The following is a 21,494-nucleotide window of genomic DNA, read 5'->3' as shown; positions in this document are numbered from 1 at the left end:
CTCTTCTAGTAAAGTTCCCTCCTCTGAGCTCCAATATTTTGCATAGCAAAGCACTGGACAGTATTGTATCCATCTGCAGGAGAGATTCCAGGACATTCTGCAGAATATGGTGTCCTCTTGTGGTCCTGGAGGTTCCTAAATCTGGGGAATGTAACTGAACATGAAATTCAGTGCTGGTTTCAATTACAGCAAGACCTTTGGATGCCTCTGACATCTACAAGAAGCAAATCACCTTCATTAACCCCACAGTACAGAGGGCACTGAAGGGATGCAGTGAATAAACTCATTCAGGGTATAAAAGCATCAATGCCATTTTCCAAAAGCTATAAAATGATCTTTTTTAGCCATTTCCACATGGAAGACTGGTTTTTACCAATATGTTATTTGGGCATCTAACAACACTGAGAAGTTGCAATGGATATGAAAACCATAGACTGATATAAGAGATACTTTTGTTAGCAGAATTCAGCTACTGAACCTCTTCTTTAGGCATTGAGTTAAGATTGTATTGATTAATCTAGAAATGGAAAGACAGCTCTAATTCTATCAAAACCAGCAAAAGTAATATCATGAGAAAAAATATCTACTGAAAACTAACTGCATATTTAAAGGTAAATGGGCTGTGGTAGCCACTACATCTAAAAAGCAGCATTGAAAAAAGTAGTATTGGCAATATCTCTTCTAATGTTCATTACCAAACACTTCCATGTGTAACATCCTGCACAAATGCTCATCCTAAACTGAAAGTTCTGCAGAATTCCAAGACAAACATTCCTGTTGTCATCTTATTACAGAGGTTCCATACTTTTGTCTCCTTACCACAACAGTTCCATACCTTCTCGGTGTTTCTCATGGGCAACTCCTCGCAGCACTGACTCTTTCTTCTTCTCACAGCAGCCACTGACTCCAGTTCCCTTCTCACCCAGCCACCCCACTCTTTTATAGCATCGTCTTCTCATTGCTTACAGCTGTGGCCTGGTAAAGTCAGGCCTGTTCCTGATCTTTGATAATTGGCCCAGCTGCAACTCTTTAGGTGTGAGATTACTTCCTACACTATCTTTAGTTTCTTCTACTCTATCCCCCTACACATTCCCACATGAATTCATTAATTTTATACTAAATGTTTAAACCTTCAACTGGCCATGGAAAACAGGGCCATCTCAGAGCCTTTAACCCATCTCAGTCAGTCAGCACAGTTATTTTCCAAATGGTACAATTTCCAAAGGGGAACACATCCTGTGACACATAGAAAATAGCCCCACTAAAAGGACAAAAATCTGCCCGCACAATGTGCTGTAGAAAACAACTCCAGTGTGACAGACTGAGTCTTGCACAACTGAGGTGACAATGTCACCCTGTGACTTGCCATGTCAAAACCACAGCACTGCCCCACATCTCATCACAGGAGACTTTCAGGAGTGCAATGGATGGCACCCACTTCTCACTGTAAAGAAAAAAACCCTTTCTCTGAGATCTGATAAGTGGTTGTGGGTTTATGCAAGATTAAGGTAGAATTTTGGCTCAAAGCTAAAGCACCGTAAGAATAAGCAATGCAAATTTTTTAATGAGTTGCTCAACTGATAATTTTGTATGCATCAACTGTGCAACTGAAGTTGTAACTCAATTAGTATTTAAAGTAATTAAAGATGAAAGAGTATCCAAAAAAGCTTAAAAGGCGTCTTTTGTAATTTACTGAAGTGGCTGATACTCCATCACTTCAAAAAAAGGAGAATTAGTTATGTAACAAAGAAGAAAATGCCTGGGTTCCATTACAAACCCTTCCACTAAAAATTAAATGAAAAATGCATGATCTTCTAATAGATGAAAAAAAAAGCAGGAAAGCTCTTATAAGTACTTCCATTTCCTCAGTCAGCAGGCAATGAACCACAGTAACTGGACCTTATGCCAAGCAAACAGACACATGGATTTTATTGACACATTTCCTATATATATGTATCACCACCACCAGATTATGTGCATCACTGCCATTTCACATGTGCCAAACTTACCTACTCATTTTTACAAAATACCTGGGAAATCATTGGAAGTCAAAGTTACTATCTTTAAACATTCATAATCCACATTCACTGACATCTGAATGTCAGTAAGGAATTTCTAACTTTTTTCTATTTCTTTTTTAAAATTCATATTACTTCATACAAATTAGCAAAGATTGTTTTTCTAACACAGACAAAGGACAATTGTGGCATTTTAATAATATACCTTGTACTGTGATCATAAACCAAACACAGTGTCATGAAGATCTGAATTTTGCAGTCATTATGTCAGCTGTCTTTTGATGACTACAAGGATCACTATGGCTGGAGTTTCTAAAATATTTTATATAAGAACTCAGTGACACAAAGGTAAAAAAATAGTAAAAAGAGAAAGTCCTATGTAAAAGCTAAAAAATTTGCTTAACCTTAAAATCTCTAATTTAAGAACCCAGCAGTTTAGTAAAGATGTTTCAGTCATAAACACAATTTAAATCCCCAATATATTGGAGATTTTACTTGTGATAGCTAAAAAAACTTTTAGATAATTCCTACATTGCAAAGGAAAATTACTTCAATTACTTCTCAATCCTTACTGGACTTGCAGTGTACATTTCAAAGTGTATTTATGCTCTTGATCAGTTGGAAGTTTTGATGATTAGAGACTTTAATTACATGGCACTACATATTTACTACATACATACTACAATATTTACTGTTTCATTTCAAAATCCCTATATGACAGAAGAACACAAATTCCCATTTTAAAATGGCAGGGCTAAGACACAAAGACACAGATTACAGGAATTAAGTACCTATATGTCTTTAAAAAGCTGGTTTAAAGAACTGAAAGGTGTTGGTGAAGAGTGCAGGAATTCAAGGAATTTAGATTGATATGTTTTGAAATTTAGAGAAAGATTTGATTAATTACTCACCAGTGTTAATTGCTGGCATTTTTTTGGAGAGAAATGGAGAAGAGACTTCATTTTACATACAAGGCTGTCTAGCAGAGTGTTTCAGGGTTTGTGCATTTGTGTACTACACCAATATTCCATTCAATAAAACTTCTCAGTAAGTGGAAAAACCAATGCATTACCTACATCAGTGAATCTCCAGCTGGCAGGGGGAAAGTCTACGAAAATAGCAGCTACTAGCAGGTGTGAAAATATTCGAGTCACCTCATTTTTTGTGTATCCATAAGAGAGGTTTTCCCCCACTTCTACTGATACTGTGAGTATAAGTACCTTGTTTCCAATAGCCTTTTTTGGTGGGAAGTTAAAAGTCCTCACTTGCTGGTACTTATTCTGTAATTTCTGATGCAAGCTTCTGAACTCTGCGTACCTTCGATAGACATTCCACTCATCATCCTTTATCCTGATATAAACCTGCAAAACACAGGGAAGGGAATCGTGTAAAGACAAGCAGGCCTGGTGTGTGTCCATCACTCCCAAAAGCCTCCTGGATCAGCACCTTCATATGAGACACCACAAGCTCCAGGACCCCACAGCCCCAGATCCATGGCTGAATGCATTTGCTGTTGCTGTCGTACACATCATGAACCTCATTCTATCCCTTCTCCCTTTTCCTCCTCTTTCTCTCTCTTTCTCCTATTTTAATCAAGACAAACACAGCTTGCTCATTTTAACATGACTCTGGGGCAACCATGGCAGCACTTCTTGTTACCATGGTTTCCAGCAGATTCTACTACACAGTGACCAAAGGGAAAAAATAATTTAATACCACTATGAAATTGATTTCTATGTCCTCAACACAGTTTTTCAACTTTGTAAATTAGCTTTGTAGCATCGGAATTGCAAAACCTAATTTTATCCAAAGTATGAAACTTAATTTACTTCTTAACAAAATTACATTGAAAACTAAACTAGAAATTTTATTGTTTGGAAAATAAACACAGTTCATTCTTTCAGCTTGTATAGGACATTAAGTATAATTTAACACAGCTGTAGTTTTTGTGATTCTGTTTTTGTTTGCTACTCATTATTTCATGAGCCTATTACCAATTACATGCTAAATATTCGCTTTCTCTAGGAAAATGTCATGCAGAAGTGAAATATACTTACAGAAAACTGAGATTTCACTCTTTCCTAGGGAATGGCACAGTTTAAAAGAATGCTGAAACAGCACAAGTCAGAAACTCTAAACCAAGCATCAGAACTTAAGATCCAGAATGACCTTTCCCTCTGCTCCTTCAATGCAATCTGTAGTTTATTCATTCATGCATGCATGTGTGTGTGTATGTTAATAATCTCAGTATTTTACAACAGGAATTAAACTGGAACAGTACTGATGACGCTGCCTTGCAGCTCCAAAATCCCCCAGTAATTTAGTAGTAAATTGTAAGGCAAATATCAGGAGAACACTTATGTAAAAAAGCAACACCAACCACAGTCACACAGAGTGGGCAGTAACAACTGTATTTTTGTGGAAACTAGATAAAAATAAAATTTGGATTTTGATGTGGCCAATTTCAACACTGAATTGCAGCTTTTCCTGGTGACTGAGGTATGGTCCTTCTCTCTGAGATATTGCAAGTCCTCCAGAGAAAAAAATCAATTTTTCTAAGGATTGGAAGTATTTCAGAGATTAAGCTCTCCCACAAACATTGCCCATGCCTCTTTCTGAGGCTCTCTCTTCAGACACCTAGTTTCTCAAATTTATAGGAGGCTTCTTTGCAACACTGCAAATACACTGTATTATGCAGATACCATGCAAATTTTGTCAAATTAGAATATTTCAGTGTAGAAAACACTAATACATTTACTACAGGAAGGAATGCTATAATTCCAAAATTAGCACATCTAAATTGAAAAGATCCAGCGTATTGTGAATTACAAATGCATATGTAAACAAAAATTCAACTAGTTTTGGTAACAAGAATTCAGATACTGTAATGAGGGAACCACAATAGTAAGTCTGCAAGAACTATTCAGAATTCTTTTTCACTTTGAAAACAAAGCCAGAATAATTAAACACCTACAAGACTATCTGTTTTAACAATTGAGTACATCTTTGAAGGCAAATAAAGGAATACATGAAATGCAACTATTTTACATAATTCTAATCAAATCTATTTAATGTAGTAAAAATTATATTAAAATCTTTATTCACCCAGCTCTAAGGACTCTCCCTGCCTATTCTCACTTCAATCAGTATATATTATTTGTAATTCTGTATACATTCCCAAGATTCATGTCTCAATCTCCCTGCTGGGGGCAGGAATGACAAAAAAAAGGTTAAATTATTTTAAACTAAGTTATTTAATATGGAAATCCTAATTTAACTAAGCACTTATCTTTGCACATGTGATTTGATGAATCATGCAGTTTAACATTACCTGCTAAGCTGTAACCCATAGTTAACTAACTAAGGAATCTGTACACTGTAATTGAAATTTTTCAGGACTGCAAAAACATAGATTGATTTCTTAGATAAAACTATTGGAAAATTTCTTACTGCTCTTCTAGGTACATAGATATTGATTTCATTTAAACAGCAAGAAACAAAAATACAACATTTGGAGCCCCGTGCCATATTGAATTTATCGACAATCAACTAATAGACTGTGAAAGGTATATTAAAGCTCATGATGCAGCACACATTTAAACTTTTAGTATTCTAATAATATTCTCAGAGGGGAATACTATTCCCAAGCTACGGGATTGCTACACACTTAATGCACATTCACTTGGGAAATCAAACTAAGTAAACACTAAATGTAGAATTATTTGGATAAACTTATCCTAGTCTAGTCACTGAAGGCATATAGTTATCTTAGGGCCATGTTCTAGAAAGTTGAAATTACTACTTTTAAATTGATCTGAGAATAAACTTGAAAGTTTATTAAATAATTATATTTCCTTTCTGATTCCCCTGTTTTCCTAATATCATCCAATTCCTAACCTACTTAAATAATTTTCAGGGTAATGAAAATGTACATACTAAATCAAAATCACTGCTAGAATATTTACTTGTAGACAAAGGATTTCACTTTAATACCATCTTGAATATAAAAAATTAAGTAGTTTCTGTTTGTTAGTTAAGAGCACTTTCTGCTTGGGTCTCCTGCGCAAAGATTGATTGGTAACATTTCTGTAGCTATGAGCTATGGCAGCTCTACAAAAAATTTCAGTTAATAAGTATGTTTAATGAATTAGTCTGTTATTTTCTCATCACAAACATGTCTGAAGTCAGAGATTGGAGAGCAATAGCAATAACAGGTGGAATTTAATAGTGTTTGTCAGTCTACTACCTGCTCACATAATATTACTGAAATGCCAAACATCTTCAGAGAATCAATGTGAAAGCACAAGTTCAATGATTGCATACTTCAATGAAAAATCCTGCTCCCATGGTACTGGGGTTTGAGCCAGAAGTTTCTTAACAGGTTAAGAATCTTTAAGCAGTTCTGAGTCCAAAAGGCTGTTAGCAAGTCCTGGTAACAGCCTGCTACCAACTGACACAGCTCATCACCTCTTACATATAAAAGCCTGAGGAAAATAAAGGACAAAAGCCAAAATTCTAACTTGCTCCAGCTCCAGTGTACACAGACCAAATGCTGTAATCAACACTCATCCTTCTGATCTGCAGAAGTCCCAAGTGGGTGCTTCTCTTTTCTGATGCAAAATATTGTTTGGTATGTTGAGGATTCACTTTTTTCTCTCTCCAGTACAGCTGGCAGCAAGAGATACTGACTGAGATATTACAGACCCTTCTCCTGTTGCAGTGACATCCATGATGTAGAATTCCAGATTAAACATCAGGAAGAATATCCCCTACACAAAGTTACTTCTGAATCTTGCCTGCAAATGTGGCTCCCATTTCCTGGCAGGATGGACTGAATAGATAATGAAAAATGAATTCTAAGACAGAGAACTCTATTGATGGGAGCTCCACAAATACAAAAGTGCTGAAGTCAAAGTCCTTGTGAGTCCTAGTCCCATTCCAAAGGGAATGGAATAATATTAAAGGAAGGTGAGCAGTGAAAACTCTATTAAACCACATATAAAAATGGCACAAGATACAGGAGAACTCAGGACATTTCAGCAGCAGAACACTTCAAAGGACACAGAGAATACTGAGAATGTCTGTAAAGAATCAGTCCTAGGCTGGATAAGGTCAAAGTTTTGAGCACGGAAAAAAATGATGGAGAGCAAAAGGACTGCAAAAAGAAGCTACACTAAAGAAGCTCCTGTGACATTTACCAGCTAAGTAAGCATTAAAAGAAGGGGGGGGGGGGGGGAGGGATGATAGAAAAACTATTACTTCTGTATTACTGTAATTCTACTGTATTGATGTATTTCTGACTTCCCTTCCCTCTCAAGATCCTCTTGTTTGTTATATACTTTCACATCAATGCCCAAGCATGGGGAAAAAAGGAAAATTAGCAACTGGTTTGGTAGGGACAACCCAATCAGCATGAACACAAAACCAGAACAAGCTAATTGGCACCACCATTTTTTGATGTTAACTCAGGTAATCTTGACTGGTGAATGTTTCCCTTACATTGCTTTTAAATAACACTACAAATCCTGGAGTATCATTAGTCCATAGTTTTACACTTTGGAAAATAAAGTTGTTTTTAATTGTTAAAACTCTGATTCAACTTTAATACACATCTCAATTATTCAGGAGCATGAAGAGAGATTTTGATCTCTTGAGTTTACTATTTAATAAATAATTGTTTTCAGGGAATTGAAATTATCTTTTTTCCTGTTAGAAAAGCAGACTATGAAATGGGAGTAATGTATTTCAATCTACTTAAGTTTTATCAAAATTATGTATTTCTGCACTCAAAGCATATAGAATAAGTAAAAAGTATTCATGAAAAAAAGTAAGAACCAGTTTCATTTTACTTCACTTCTGGACAATGGGATTCTGTTAAGAATACAAATTCAAGCTCAATTCTCCAAAGTTACCTCTGAAGTGTGAGAAATGAATACAAATGCAAGTTATATTTTGAGACAGCTGCAGGCCTGCATTTATGGTTAAGATCCCCCTTTGAAAATGATCCAATTTAAGAATTTTCTGCATAATGAAAAACAAATGGAACAATGAAACTTTTCAGCTGTGATAGGAGCAGCTTTTTGTGTGCCATAGAGACATAACAGGAATTAGAGTGAATAAGCTTTTATTTCAGTATGTGCAAGTGGATAAAATGGTCAAAGACTACAAATACTTCAATATAATTTATGTTAAATCTTCAACTTTCTGTTATTCAGGTCATAAAAATGAACAATATAGTGTCAAATATATGACACATCAATATCAAAGCACGGACCTTAAAAACAGCCAATATTGTTCCACTAAAGAGAAAAATGTCACACATTTTAGGCTTATGCACTCAATTACAGACATGCAGAGTAATGATCACTGCTCCTGCAGTCACAGTCCTGCTTTATTCACCACAGCAGCACTCAAGTGACTGGCCACTAGAGAACAAAGGCAACACTGCCTCCACTTTTGCTAACATGGAATCAGTATTTTCTGTCTTTTTATATACAAATCAAATCAGCACAAAAAAAAAATCACTCAACGGATAATAAGCTCATTTTGACAGTGAAATATGACTTATAATTACCCAAGATAATTAACGTCATTTCACAAACATGCACTTTGAACCACACAGTCATTGCAATGCATGACAACCACTGCAGGGAAAGAAGTTTCTGCAGAAGAGAAAATAGGTAAAATGACACTAGTGCTGCCCTTTTCTCCAAATAGAATACTGTGGGTGCTCAGGCAAGGGAAAGGAGGCTATCTCATGCATCAGATTCTAAAATACATAACATCACTAGTATTTAGTTTAGATATTTATTTCTTACAAATTACTTGCTTCTTTCTGAAGTAGTTACAAAATAATCTGAAAATAGAAATTCTACTTTTACTTTCCTAGGATTTTTTGCATCCAGCACTTCAATAAACAAATCAATGTAGTAAGCTGTAATTCTGTTTTCTTTAGAAAAAGAAATAATTACAGAAGTCTCCAAGGACTGATCTCATCTTTCTATACCCCTTCCATATACCCAGTTATTTAAAAGTTTTTCTGCTTTATGCTTCCTCTTATGCTTCTTTGATGCATCCTTGGGTCCCACTGCAGAAAAAGTGAGATTTTCAACCTTTTTGGCTCACACACTCTCAAATCACTCTGAGATGCCATGAGCATAATCTTTCTTTCAAATTCTCCCTATCATTCCAGCTCATTTTCTTCTCTACTTGCCCTGAGCTGCACTGAAAGGGAATATGATTAGAAGACTATTTATTTCTCCTTTTTGCCTGCTTAGCTCTGCAGCTGCTGAAGTCATCCAATTCATCGTGTGTCAGAAAAAATAAAATGCAACTTTGGGTTGAATTTTTTGGGTTTAGTTTGTTGCTTACCTTTCAACTCCTAATTGCCAGGCCATTGCCTTCCATTTTCAGCCTTCGAGGAAATACCCAAGCCGTGCTGCCTTGCGATTAAATTCAAGGTCAACAGGCCCAGCTGGCACATCCTGGACTGTGCTTTCCCTGTTTCATCTCTCACTCAAAGTATTTTCTGGGCACTGTCCTCCTCAAACCCTTTTGGGTATCAGACACTGTTCTCCTCCATCTCTTTGATGTTGTGTTTCTGTGAAAATCCTTCCCTCTGAGGCTGGAGCGTGTCCAGAGCAGGGAACGGAGCTGGGGAAGGGGCTGGAGCACAACTCCAGTGGGGAGCAGCTGGGGGGGCTCACCTGGAGCAAAGGAGGCTCAGGGGAAGCTCCCCACTCTGCACAACTCCCTGACAGGAGCCCGGAGCAGAGGCAGGGGCAGGCTCTGCCCCCAGGGAACAGGGACAGGACAAGGCTGTGCCAGGGGAGGTTTACACGGAATGATGGGGAAACTTCTCCATGGAAATGCTGCCCAGCACAGGCTGCCCCACCAGCAGGGGAGCCACCACACCTGCAGGAATTTAAAAGCCATGAGGATGTGGCTTCTGGGGACATGGGTTAGTGGTGGCCTTGGCAGTGCTGGACTCAATGATCTTAGCAGTTGGACTCAATGATCTTAGAGGTGTTTTCCAACCTAAATAACGCTGTGATAAAAGCCCTTTCATAGCAAAGTACACTGCTCTTCCTTCACAGAGGAAGTGCAGAGAAAAATAACAGGTTTTAAAACTTCATTTAGAGTAAAATAAAATGAATTATAAGCAAATATGTCAGCCAATACTAAACAGCAAGACTGAAGATAGTCAAAGAATAAAAAAATTGTAAGAAATGTTTATTGATTATAGTCTTAGGGTGTCCTATTCATATGCAAATAGTAGCAGTCTTGTCTGATTACCATATTAATCTTTGAACTTATTTGGTTTATAATGTAAAGTGTTCACTGCTCCGCAAACAAGGCGGATTTGCAAGAAGCCATTTAAATATTGATATCACTTTAGGAATCATAAAATCTCAGTTTCATTATCTTAAGTGTCAGGCATTGATAATTATAGCAACAAAATGCATGACTAATGGCATTTGCTGTACACTTCACAGGAAAGTGGAACCCACATGTATATGAAAACAAGATACTCTACAGTTGAGAAATATGACAAAATAATATTACTGCAATAATCAACTTGCTTTACACACTAAAGAAATTGCATCTAACTATCACCATCTAGAGGTAAAATGAAAATGGCTTTTTTTTTTTTAATTCTGATTTGGATTCTGTCTGTATGCCCATGAATATATTAGACAAGACATTATTTTCTAATGGCGAGCAATGTCTGCCACACAAAAGACATGGGCATCAAACTGCAGAGATCACATACAGCAGTCATCAGAAAGCAACCTAGAGAAACTAAATTGTTTCTATCTAACTAGAGAAAACAGTTTGTTTGGAAGAGAAGACTTGCCACCATGACCCTGGCTTTAAAAAGTTACCTAATATTTAAATTGTCTGTTTAAAGCCCAGACTGGGTTTCCTTAAGTGTGACTTGGTACAAAACAAATGAATTTCTCCATATATGGCTGTGTTCTGTAATGTTTATAACTAATCAGTCTGCCACCCAGTAATAGCCATCAGAAACTCTGTAAGAGAATGAACCTCTGAAGCTGCTTTTGGATAACTGCCTAATGCTCTTGCTGCAGAGATGGTTATGAGTGTCTAGTCTGAGCTCCTGTCACAGCCTGGATCATTTCATCCACCGAAGTCCAAACAATCCTTATGACTTGTTGCTTGGTAATAAAGACATCAATTGGTCATCTAATTATTTTTTCTACTCAGGTGCAAAATTAATTGTACTAGTAATCTGTCAGTGCTAATGAATGGCAAGACAGGAGTCAAGAACTAAACCTGAAGCAAAACAAACTTGAGCAAGTACAAATAGAGAGGATGTGCTCTGAAAACATTTAGAATGAGCTTGCCATGCACAAAAGATAAGAATTAGTTGGAAGGAAAGATATTTTGTCATCATACCTAATATATCTCCATTTTAGGACTAAATTAGTCATTATTAGCACAACATCCCAAAGGCAATTCATGTTTAATTAAAATCACCTCCAAGTTTTTTGCACCCTGCTCTTACAGCAAGGCACACTGATCTCAACAGTTCAGAAAATTCCTTAGAGAATTATGAAATGTATTTTATCCAGAACACTTAAATATAAACATAAGGTATAGCAGTATTTATTATTCCAAAATATCACTATCTAGGGATTTCCTTAGAAAGAAGTCACACCTTTGTGTTTGGATTGATTTTTCTTCAGTTTAATTAGCTCAATTATTTTCTAGTATTACCCCATAAACTTCCAGTATTACCCCATATTATACATTGTGGAGAAGACCACTGCCATGCACTTGTTTTGAAATTGCAAAGCAATAGTTTCAATGAATGCTCCAATTTGCATTTTGAAACAGTCAAAAACGTCTCCATATCCTTCATGATTTGAAAGATTGCCATTGTGTTCTCCTCTCAGTTGCCTTTCTTGCAGGCTGAGAATTTCTAATATGCTCTGCCAGTGAAATTTTTTTTTTTTTCCACCCATATTATTTGGAGTTGATATATTTCTTTGGAGAGGAGTAGAATTGCACACAGATAAACCAGAGATTATACATAACATAATAGCATTTCATATTTGTCTATCCCTTTCCTAATAATTTGTAACCACTTGGTTTTTTTAGACCTCTTTAAATCCTTTTTAAAATTATGTCAGATTAGCTACTTTAAAATCTGGGGTATGCAAGCCAGAAGCTATTTATCAGTCACTTTTCAGCTATTTCACCTTTGAATTCCTGGTGCACTGCATGTGGAGATTTATGCTTTATTTATTCAAGAAGATCTGCTACTGGCATTTCATTTAAAACAGACAATCTGCTATTCTCCACAAGGAAAAATCCAGAATGAGAATAACCCATAACAACTCCATGGTGAACAGAGATTATAAAAATATGCATTTTTCTGTTACTATTTTATATTCTGAGAAAGTAAGTGAAAAAATATTTTTAATTGCACTCAATAACTGCACATGCAATTCTAAATTGCTTTCCCCCTAAAATTTATACCCCCTCTAATTGTTCTAACATCCACAGTTGAATGATACAGATCCCCAGCTCTGTTAATTTTTAAGACAGTAACAGATAGTGCTAAACTGGGGCACTGAATTATCTGCTGCTCACAACTGTCCCCTTGAACTCAACCATTCAAATTGAGCATGAAATTTGGCCACGTTTCCAGAGCTTGTTTTGAAATCCTCAAGATTCATAACCAGTTAATTCTGCCAGTTAAATATTACTGCAAGAGTGCAGTGTAACTCTACAAATACAGAGGTCTGATTGAAATTTCCACATCTAATAGGATTAATTATAAAATGCTGCTTGCTTTCAGAGTCCACAGTTTTATTTCTGAGCTTGTCCAGAATCCTTAATCCTCAGCAGAAATTAAAAAAACTATTTGATGGCTGAAACTATGTGACAAGTATGCTGGTGCTGGAAACTTTTCCTGCTATGTTTACTGAAGAGCAACATCTGGGTTTTTTTAAGGATGAAAAATGCACTGATTTTGAACATCCAAAACAGATGTGAACATGACACAAAAAGAAATGCTTTGAAATGCCCTTCAAAACAGCACTACAAATCCACATTAAATTTAAAAACATAAAATTAAATTTTAAAAGCAATCACAATAAGAAAACTCCTGCAGGAGTCTATTCTTATCCTGTCCAAGTCAGGCCTTCTTGATATGCAAATTAACAGGTCATTAATTTCTTTTTCTGGTTTAAGAAGCACAAGTGCAAAACTAGCATCGATTTCAAAGAGGCACAGAAACCCATATTTACTTCTCCTAGTTCTTATATTCTTCAGAAGCTTTTTGAAGTCCATGAAAACAGATAACAGACACTGTGGAACTGATAAGTTGATAATTTTCCAAACTAATTGAGATGCTCTGCAATTGTATCCACCCTCCTCTTGCATTCACCCACTTGTACAGCTACATCCAGTCAAACTTCATGACAAATACTGAACCCTTCAGTAACCTAATTTGATACAGAGTTACAGGTAAAACTTAAAACTCATTAAATTCTTCACAGAATTCACAGAATAGGTAAGGTTGGAAGGGACCACAATGGACCATCTGGTCTACCCCACCTGCTCAAGCAGGATGAAAAACAACACAGAGCAACTTAGGAAAGGAGCACTAGAAACCAGAGCTCTTCTGGTGGACATGGAGCTGCATCATCATTAGTGTAACAGGTGGGGTGAGATCTCGATGCTTTTAAGAATTTCTGTGTTGGCAGACTTGTGTCTGGGTTTGAGAATCTGTAGCCAGTGACAGCAGAAATATGTGAAAGCCAGAAAGACAAAAATATTACACTTGTCAACAAGTTGGGTTTTCACACACCTGTGCATCTCTATTTGATTGATTATTCAGTGCTTTTGAACAAATTACTAACTGTTCCCATCCTGGTGGCTTTTCTTTCCATTACCTCAAGTCTTATTTTTCATTGTCTTGTACTGGCCAAAGGGTGGGTGTTTTCCTGTATTTTTCAACTACCTGCCAACACTTCATAAATGATTCAAAATTCTACAAAAAAAACATCATTCAGAGTGAGAGGAATGTTAACAAGCTTCAGCAATCTTGTTCAGAACTAAGTACATGTGGCTGAAACAAAAGTGGAGAAATTTTGCAGCTGCTAACAATCCACACAAAGAAATGTAAATAGCCTAGGACAGCACATTAGTGTGTTTGAAGTTCACCCTGCCATTCTATCCATAGAGGGGTCACTGCTCTGAAAGCAGGAATCCAGCAATCAAGGAACAGTATAAAATTGCAATGCTTCAGCTACAAGTCAGGCTGGAGCACAGACCCCTAAATTCTGACCTGCCTGAGGCAGAACACAATGTGAACATGTTCAATAACACACAGTGTAGAATTGTTTCATTATTCAAGATGTTTTCAAGTGAGCTACTACAGTAAACCACATCTGTCTGTCAAGCAATGTTTCTGGTCATTGTTATCCCCAAAACTGAAGTAAAACATGTACATGCATACTGAAGAAGGCTTTACTGATTAATATTGAATTGTTAAACTCCCTGACCAATGGAGTCATCTTATTAGCATGCTTTTAAAGTATTAAACTACTACAAGTCAAGCCTCAAAATATGCTATTTGAATAATCAACACAATCCTATGGATGAATATATATGAAGTTACTGCTGCTGCTCATTAGCTGATCTCTAATGAAATTATACACAGAGATTTAAATTATTAAAATGTACTACTTCAGTCAGAAACTTCCAGACAAAATCCCTGTTCAGCTGCCTCACTCACCTGGTAAACATGGAATGCATTGGCAGCTTTGCCACGCAGGAAGACTGAGGGAATCCAAACATTAATGAGAGCACGATTGGATCTGAGGAGGAGAGAGAAAAACTTCAAACAGGGAATCATATTTATGTATAAGAATTGCAAAGCAACTACATGCAATGATTTAAATAATGATCAAAGTAATCAATAAAGCAACTTAAAATTTCAAATGAAGAAACAGAAAAATTGGAGTTCTGCCTGAACTTTTTTTTTTATGTTCTGAATCTAAAAACATTCCCTAAAATTAACCCAGCTGAAACAATTCTTTCTGCAGGATTTCTGGGGTTTGGGGCTTTTTTTTCACAGCATGCATTTGACAACATTTGATTATACACATGAAGCAAAAATTATTCACTTCAACAAATTCAACATTTTCAGCCACAAATCTCAGGTAAAGTTCATTAAATAACAGAATAGCAGTGCACAATTCTGCAGAAGCCATTTCCATCCATTCTTTGTCATCCATCTCTAAATTTCTACAATTCAAACACATCAGCTACATTTTCAACCCCTCATCCACAAAAGCAAGATTCATTACTTTGACTACTAAAGGCAAAATTCCAAATCAAAACACTCTCAAATGATCTGGGGTGGGCTCCTAGTGTGGGTTTTGGGGTTTTTTGAAGCATTGATTAGGAGCTATTCTGTAAATGAGGAAGTCCATCACATGATGAATAGCAACCAGCACCCTTCAAACCCAGAGCACTAAAAGCAGAAACTGCTCGGTGCTTTGGCAGAATACCAACACCTAGGGCATTTAAAAAGCACTCCAAGGGAATCTTGCTAAATCTAAACTCCTCGAGTTCAGCATTATTAACTACACTGGGGCATGGACTGTGCAGCTCTCCATGCTTTTTAACAATGGAACACCACAGCTAAGAATGCAGTTATTGGAAATAGAGGAAAAGCAAATTATTGTATCTCTGCTTATTCTCCTTTCCCAGAGATGGTATGAAGAGAAAAATTTGTGAATTATGAAACTTACATTTCAAAATCTGATAAACTCTGATCTTCAGATGTTTGACTTAAATCTCCAGGGACCTTTATTTACAAAACAGAAATAATTTCCAAACAGTGGCTATTATATTTTCAATTAAGAAAGCATAATATTATAAGGAAATTACAATTCAACATTCAATTCTATAAATGCCAATAAAAACTATTTCTGACAACCAATAAAAGAAAAACAAAATCCTTCAAGAAGATTGTGAACATGTCACCCTTGTGAGTCCTTTATGTTAGAATTTACTACAGTTTTGTAATGAAACAAATTGGGGTTTGTAAAAGCAGTAGTAGTTTTGAAAGATATAGAAAATGCAGGCAAGAGCACCATTATTAGGGCTTTATGTGCAAAGGATGGTAAAACAAAGTACTTTGTGTGTATAAGCCATTTATGGGAAAATATGAAGCACATAAAACCTACTGATCACTTTCTTTTACAACCAATATTCTACCAAGGGAAGGACACAAGAACACTTTATTTCAGCTGTGCTCCTATAAAACATGATATAAGTACAAAAGTTCATAATGAAGCCATGATGGACTAATACCTGCAGAATCAAAGGAAGTAGCAGCTGTTAGAGAACCAGATTGCAAGAGCATTTAGAACAAAACAGAAGTATGTTTTTACCTTACTTTACAACTAGAATAAACATAAAAGTGTATTTTCTTTTCTTTAAAGGAAAATGTAAAATGTAAAGCATAATCTGGAATAGTTAAGAGGAAAGGAATTGTTCAAAGCCAATTCTTCATAGATCTGTTATTTCTTACAAGCTAATGGGTATTTCACCACGTGGAGCATGTCTGAGCTATTCCAGAGGGATATTCTGCAGTGCAATAAACAAATACTCACTGGCCCTCTCAGATCAATGAGCTCTTGTCTCATCTGGAACACCAGAGCTTCCTTGGCCATCAGAGCACGGTGCAGCCTCTCATTGAATTCAATCAGCTCCCCATGCATTTCAGCCACCTGAAAAGCAAAGCCAAAGGATAACTGTGATCTGAATTGAGGAAAAAAAATCCCACTATGTAATTTCTTACATGTATATCAATTTCTTTTTACTCTTCAAGTACTGCTAATGTGGTAGTCTGAACTGATCATTAAGAACAGACATTGCTATAATTTTGATTCATGCTTTGAAATGTAGTTTTGATATTGAATAGGACAAAACGCAACTTCATGTCAAATTTTATTCTTATCACTCTAAATCACATGACAACTGATTCTAATAAAACACCCATTGACTTCTGTTCTCAGTTTAATTCTTTGATGAATGCAGCACTTAACAGGTACAAACTAATCACATTATTTTGAACAGGCAGTACTGCAAAATGCACAAACTGCATTAGACCTGGTCAATAATTCATAAGTGATGTATTCTTCACCCTTAGCTGGAGTTTTAATAGGAATGGACCTAGAAGTCAATCGCTCCAGGCAAATCTGTGACAGGTCAGAGGAGTCTAAATACCAGAGTCAAGCTGTGGCACAGGTTGCTCTCACAGGTAAACAGAGTGGCCTCTTTGGACACTGAGTGTGGATGGGGCTGTGCTCTGCATTTTAAGTCAAGAGAGCAGGAAGAGATGCAGGATGTTGTGAGAGTGCCAGGGGCTGGGGCAGTGAGGGCGATGGAAAGTCCCAGCAGTCAGATGTGGGCACTGCTGGGCCCTCCCCTGGGCTGCCCCAGCAGCATGGTTAAACCTGCTCCTGGCTCCATGGCTAAACCTGCTCCTGGCTCCATGGCTAAACCTGCTCCTGGCTCCATGGCTAAACCTGCTCCTGGCTCCAGCACCTCTTGGAATGCCTCCTTCTCCTCCTCATCCCCCACCCAGAGCTGGAGAACAGCAAAGGCAGCAGGGTAACAGCATGAGAGCACAGCTGAACAACATGAATTTCAATCCAGTCACCTCAACAATAGCACACAGACTTGAACTACTGCCAAATCTCTCAAGAGTTCATAGTTTCCCTCCTAGAAGCAGCTTGTTACTATCTGTGAATTTCACTATTTCCTTTTTCTCAATTACTCTGCCTTCTCCCTCTTCCCCAGGGAAGTTCCCCAAAATAGTTTAATTTAGTGCCTGCTTTTAATTTTGTGCTTTGTTCCACACAAACCTGCGTCCTTCACAGAATCAAAGCAAACAAAAAAAGCCTAAATTTGACAAGCCAGAATCTGACATCATTGATTATAAATAAAAAACAAAAATAATTTTCATGAGGTGAACTTCAAGCATTCTTTTCCAATTTCTTTTTGTATTAAAGGGAGTCCTTCAAACCCAGTAATTCATCACTGAAACATATATGCAAAAAAGAGCTAAACTACATGAACAATATACTAGAGAAAGCAATAATATAGTATTATTAATTCTACATAAATGATTTTCCATCCTAGCTTAACCACTAATTCCAATTTAATTTGGGTGGTGTAACATTTAAGAATACCAGGTTAATATTAACAGGTCACTGTTAATTCCACAGAACCTGGGCTGTAAGGCAGAACTTCCTTGCATTTCAAGTACAGAGATACAGCAATGACTAGTTGCAAAATCACAGAGAAAAGCTGCAATACTGCTGGTTATCAAAAGCAACATAAAAATTTACAAGTGGATCTCACTAGTTTGCATATTTGAAAACATGTTTGGTTTTTCAGGGCCTGTCTATCAGAAGAACAAAATCCAGACTGATGTGTGACTATTTTGTCTCTCTGATTTGGATGTCCTTGAAATAACTTTCTACTTGCAGACTCAATTAACATGTAAATTCAACAACTCTCTCAAAACACTACAAATAATGCAAAAATCTGTAAGTATCCCTAGCAAAGTTAAATAATAAAAAGGAAATTTAACAGCAAATAAAACACCAAATCACTTGTTCTATATTATCAAAAGTACAACTGGCATTATTAGCAATTAACTGACTTCAATACTTTCCCTTGTCAAAGAAAAATGCATTACCATCACAGCAAATCAAAAGGAGCAATGAATAACAATATTAATTTAAGTTCCTTTAATTTTTCCTGCATCAAAGTCTGCTAAAACAACAAAGAGGTCTCCTTATAATTATATCCTTTCAGTTACATTTTCATAGAGTCACATCCTCCTTTACTCAATCCACATTGAAGCTTAAGCAATAAATTTCCCTGCTGGGACTTCAATCATCTTCACAGTTGTTTTTCTTCATAACAATATGCTCAAAGCAAAAAAATAAAGACTAAATAAGCTCAGTTTTCCTTGGACAGAGGATCATTTAGATTTGCTCCTTCCTATATGAGAAAACAGTTTAAAGAACCCAAACCCTTCTCAGGAAGGTGAAGTGAGGATAAAGTAAACACTTGAGGCTCCACACTAACTCAGCTCCTTACAGTTGTCAGAAGGATACCCAAGTGCCTGAGAGCACTACAGTTACACTGCCCAGCATGGCCACAGTTCAGAGCAGCCTCCAGGGAAAGGACAAAGAAGGTATTGCCTCATGTTTCACAGCAAAGGACCAAGCAGTTCACTAAAAACAGGCCAGGAATGTTTCACTAAGCATCTAACAACACAATCAATCTATCTTGGAAAGATATGCTTCTGGATATGCTTCAAAACCAATTAGCAGAAAATAAGCTGAAGTTTTCATCTCAAAATAAACTGGGAACTGTGCACATTCAGTGAAATTCTTACTCATGTTTGCAATAATTCCCAGTCTTGGTCAGTTGTGTCCAGTCCCACCAGCATTTACTGAGACTGACACTGCTTGCCATGCTCAGAGCCTTGGAGAAGGGCTGTCACAGGGGTTATGTCCTGTTTGGACTATGTGAGGATCCTGTTGGAGACTAGTAAGTGAAAGAGATGCAACCTCTCTCTTCCCAATATCACTGGTAAAAAAGCTTTTCTGTAGTTACACCCAGAGCTGTGTCACCACTGCCACAAACTCAGAAGTGCCAGCACCAAACTCCTGAGCACGCAGAACAAAGGTGGAACAACTGAGGAGGCTTCCACAGCACAGGGAGGTTTCACCTGGGTTCTTAATTAAGATATTTTCTTGATAGATAGGTACAGAACAGAGGAAAGGAGTCAAAAGAACTCAAGCAAAGGTAAGCATTAGGGGAGAGAATTACTTTCATGTTGTCATCTTATTCCAGGGGTTCCACACTGCTGTCTCCTTATCACAACAGTTCCATACCTTCTTGGTGTTTCTCATGGGCAGCTCCTCACAGCACTGACTCTTTCTCCTTCCCAAAGCAGCCACTGACTCCAGTTCCCTTCTCACCCAGCCACCCCACTCTTTTATAGCATCTGCTTCTCATTGCTTACAGCTGTGGCCTGGTAAAGTCAGGCCTGCTCCTGATCTTTGCTAATTGGCCCAGCTGCAACTCCTTAGGGGTGAGATTACTTTCTACACTAGCTTTATTTTCTTATATTCTATCCCCCTACAGTTGCACATGGTCCTATGAGAAAAGGAGAACCAAGTATGCATGTTTTAGAAGAACTGTATGAAGCTCTTTGATCCATGACCTGCATTTTTAGTCATCTTCATATTAATCAGTTAATGTGGGAATCCAATTTCAGGGTATTTTGGGAAAGAGAAAGACATAGAGAATTCTTTTACTTCTTATAAAAATGTTCTTTTAATATTTAATAGCAGATATAGGTATTAGATACTACATTTCATTACATTTTTTTCTTAAAAATAATTTGTATTCAAATTTAGGATGAAACCCTAATCTATTTTTTTTCCCTTTAATGAATTTTATATTAATCTTAAAAGTAAATCTTGCCTTAGGAACTTTTTCTAACATGGTCATATCAACAGAAGTAGTAGCTTCTATCAGCCATTTCCTTACTGCAGTATTCAATAAGCAATACAAAAATGAAACATGGTTTGCAATCAGAAACCAGCATGAAAGCACAGAAAAAGCTACAGATTCCACTATGATAGTAGATTAAGCTCAACTGCCAACACAGCCATGCCTGTAATTATGTATTGTAACTTACACAATACCTCAAATCTATGGTCTGGGATGATTTCAACTTCACCAGCAGTTAAAACCAACTTGCTTATTTAATAAAATGTTCATTTTTTTTACGCTGATATTCATTTTAATATCAGCGTATGAAAATGTACCCCTGTTAGGAAAAGTACTTTTAATTATCTATCTGAAGTTTTTTATTTCTGAAGAAAAAAAATCAGATTTATATTTTACATTCCTGAGGAAAAAATATATCAACTAAGTAAAAAACCTATTTAAGCTTCAGACCTTGTTCTACGATTAGGATTCCATAAAATCTGTGCAGTACAAACTTTACCTCAATCAATTTCCTTTCATAAGAACTGGCCAGTTCCTCATTGTTTTCTGCTTGCTTTTGCTCTGGAATTGTAAATTCACCATCAGTGCTCCAAATGTTTGGCAGAACTATAACAAAGAGATACCTCAGATTAAAAAGTAAAATTCCATAAATGTCCAGGATAACCTGTTTAGAAATAACATCTCCACGAGAAACAGTTATTAAAAACATGAGAACAGACCATAATATTAAGCACTATTACAAGTACTAAAATACAGATTCTGCAGGGACCTTTTTTGGTAAGAAATATTTAGACTGAGATTTTAACAGAGAAGAATGTAAACCAAAAGCATTTGGCTGTTGTGTGATACAGCTTTCTAATATATGTAGTACCTGCAGTTCCTGCC

At 36.7% G+C, this 21,494-nt stretch overlaps 1 protein-coding gene across 1 annotated transcript in view; it reads right to left on the bottom strand.

Annotated features, from left to right (window-relative positions):
* SNX29 (sorting nexin 29) overlaps positions 1 to 21,494 on the bottom strand; it is a 97,722-nt gene that overhangs the window by 39,966 nt on the left and 36,262 nt on the right. The window contains exons 15-19 of the mRNA XM_059484414.1: positions 21,109 to 21,215; positions 16,679 to 16,795; positions 15,812 to 15,867; positions 14,791 to 14,872; positions 3,239 to 3,379 (exon numbers count right to left, since the gene is read on the bottom strand). Of these exons, the coding sequence (XP_059340397.1) occupies positions 3,239 to 3,379; positions 14,791 to 14,872; positions 15,812 to 15,867; positions 16,679 to 16,795; positions 21,109 to 21,215 (503 nt within the window). The remainder of the gene's footprint in view (positions 1 to 3,238; positions 3,380 to 14,790; positions 14,873 to 15,811; positions 15,868 to 16,678; positions 16,796 to 21,108; positions 21,216 to 21,494) is intronic.

The sequence above is a fragment of the Ammospiza nelsoni genome, chromosome 17, assembly GCF_027579445.1.
Source record: "Ammospiza nelsoni isolate bAmmNel1 chromosome 17, bAmmNel1.pri, whole genome shotgun sequence".
NCBI classification, from domain to species: domain Eukaryota; kingdom Metazoa; phylum Chordata; class Aves; order Passeriformes; family Passerellidae; genus Ammospiza; species Ammospiza nelsoni.
Note: the sequence above shows the minus strand (reverse complement) of the source record. Positions and strands in the feature narration are given on the sequence as shown.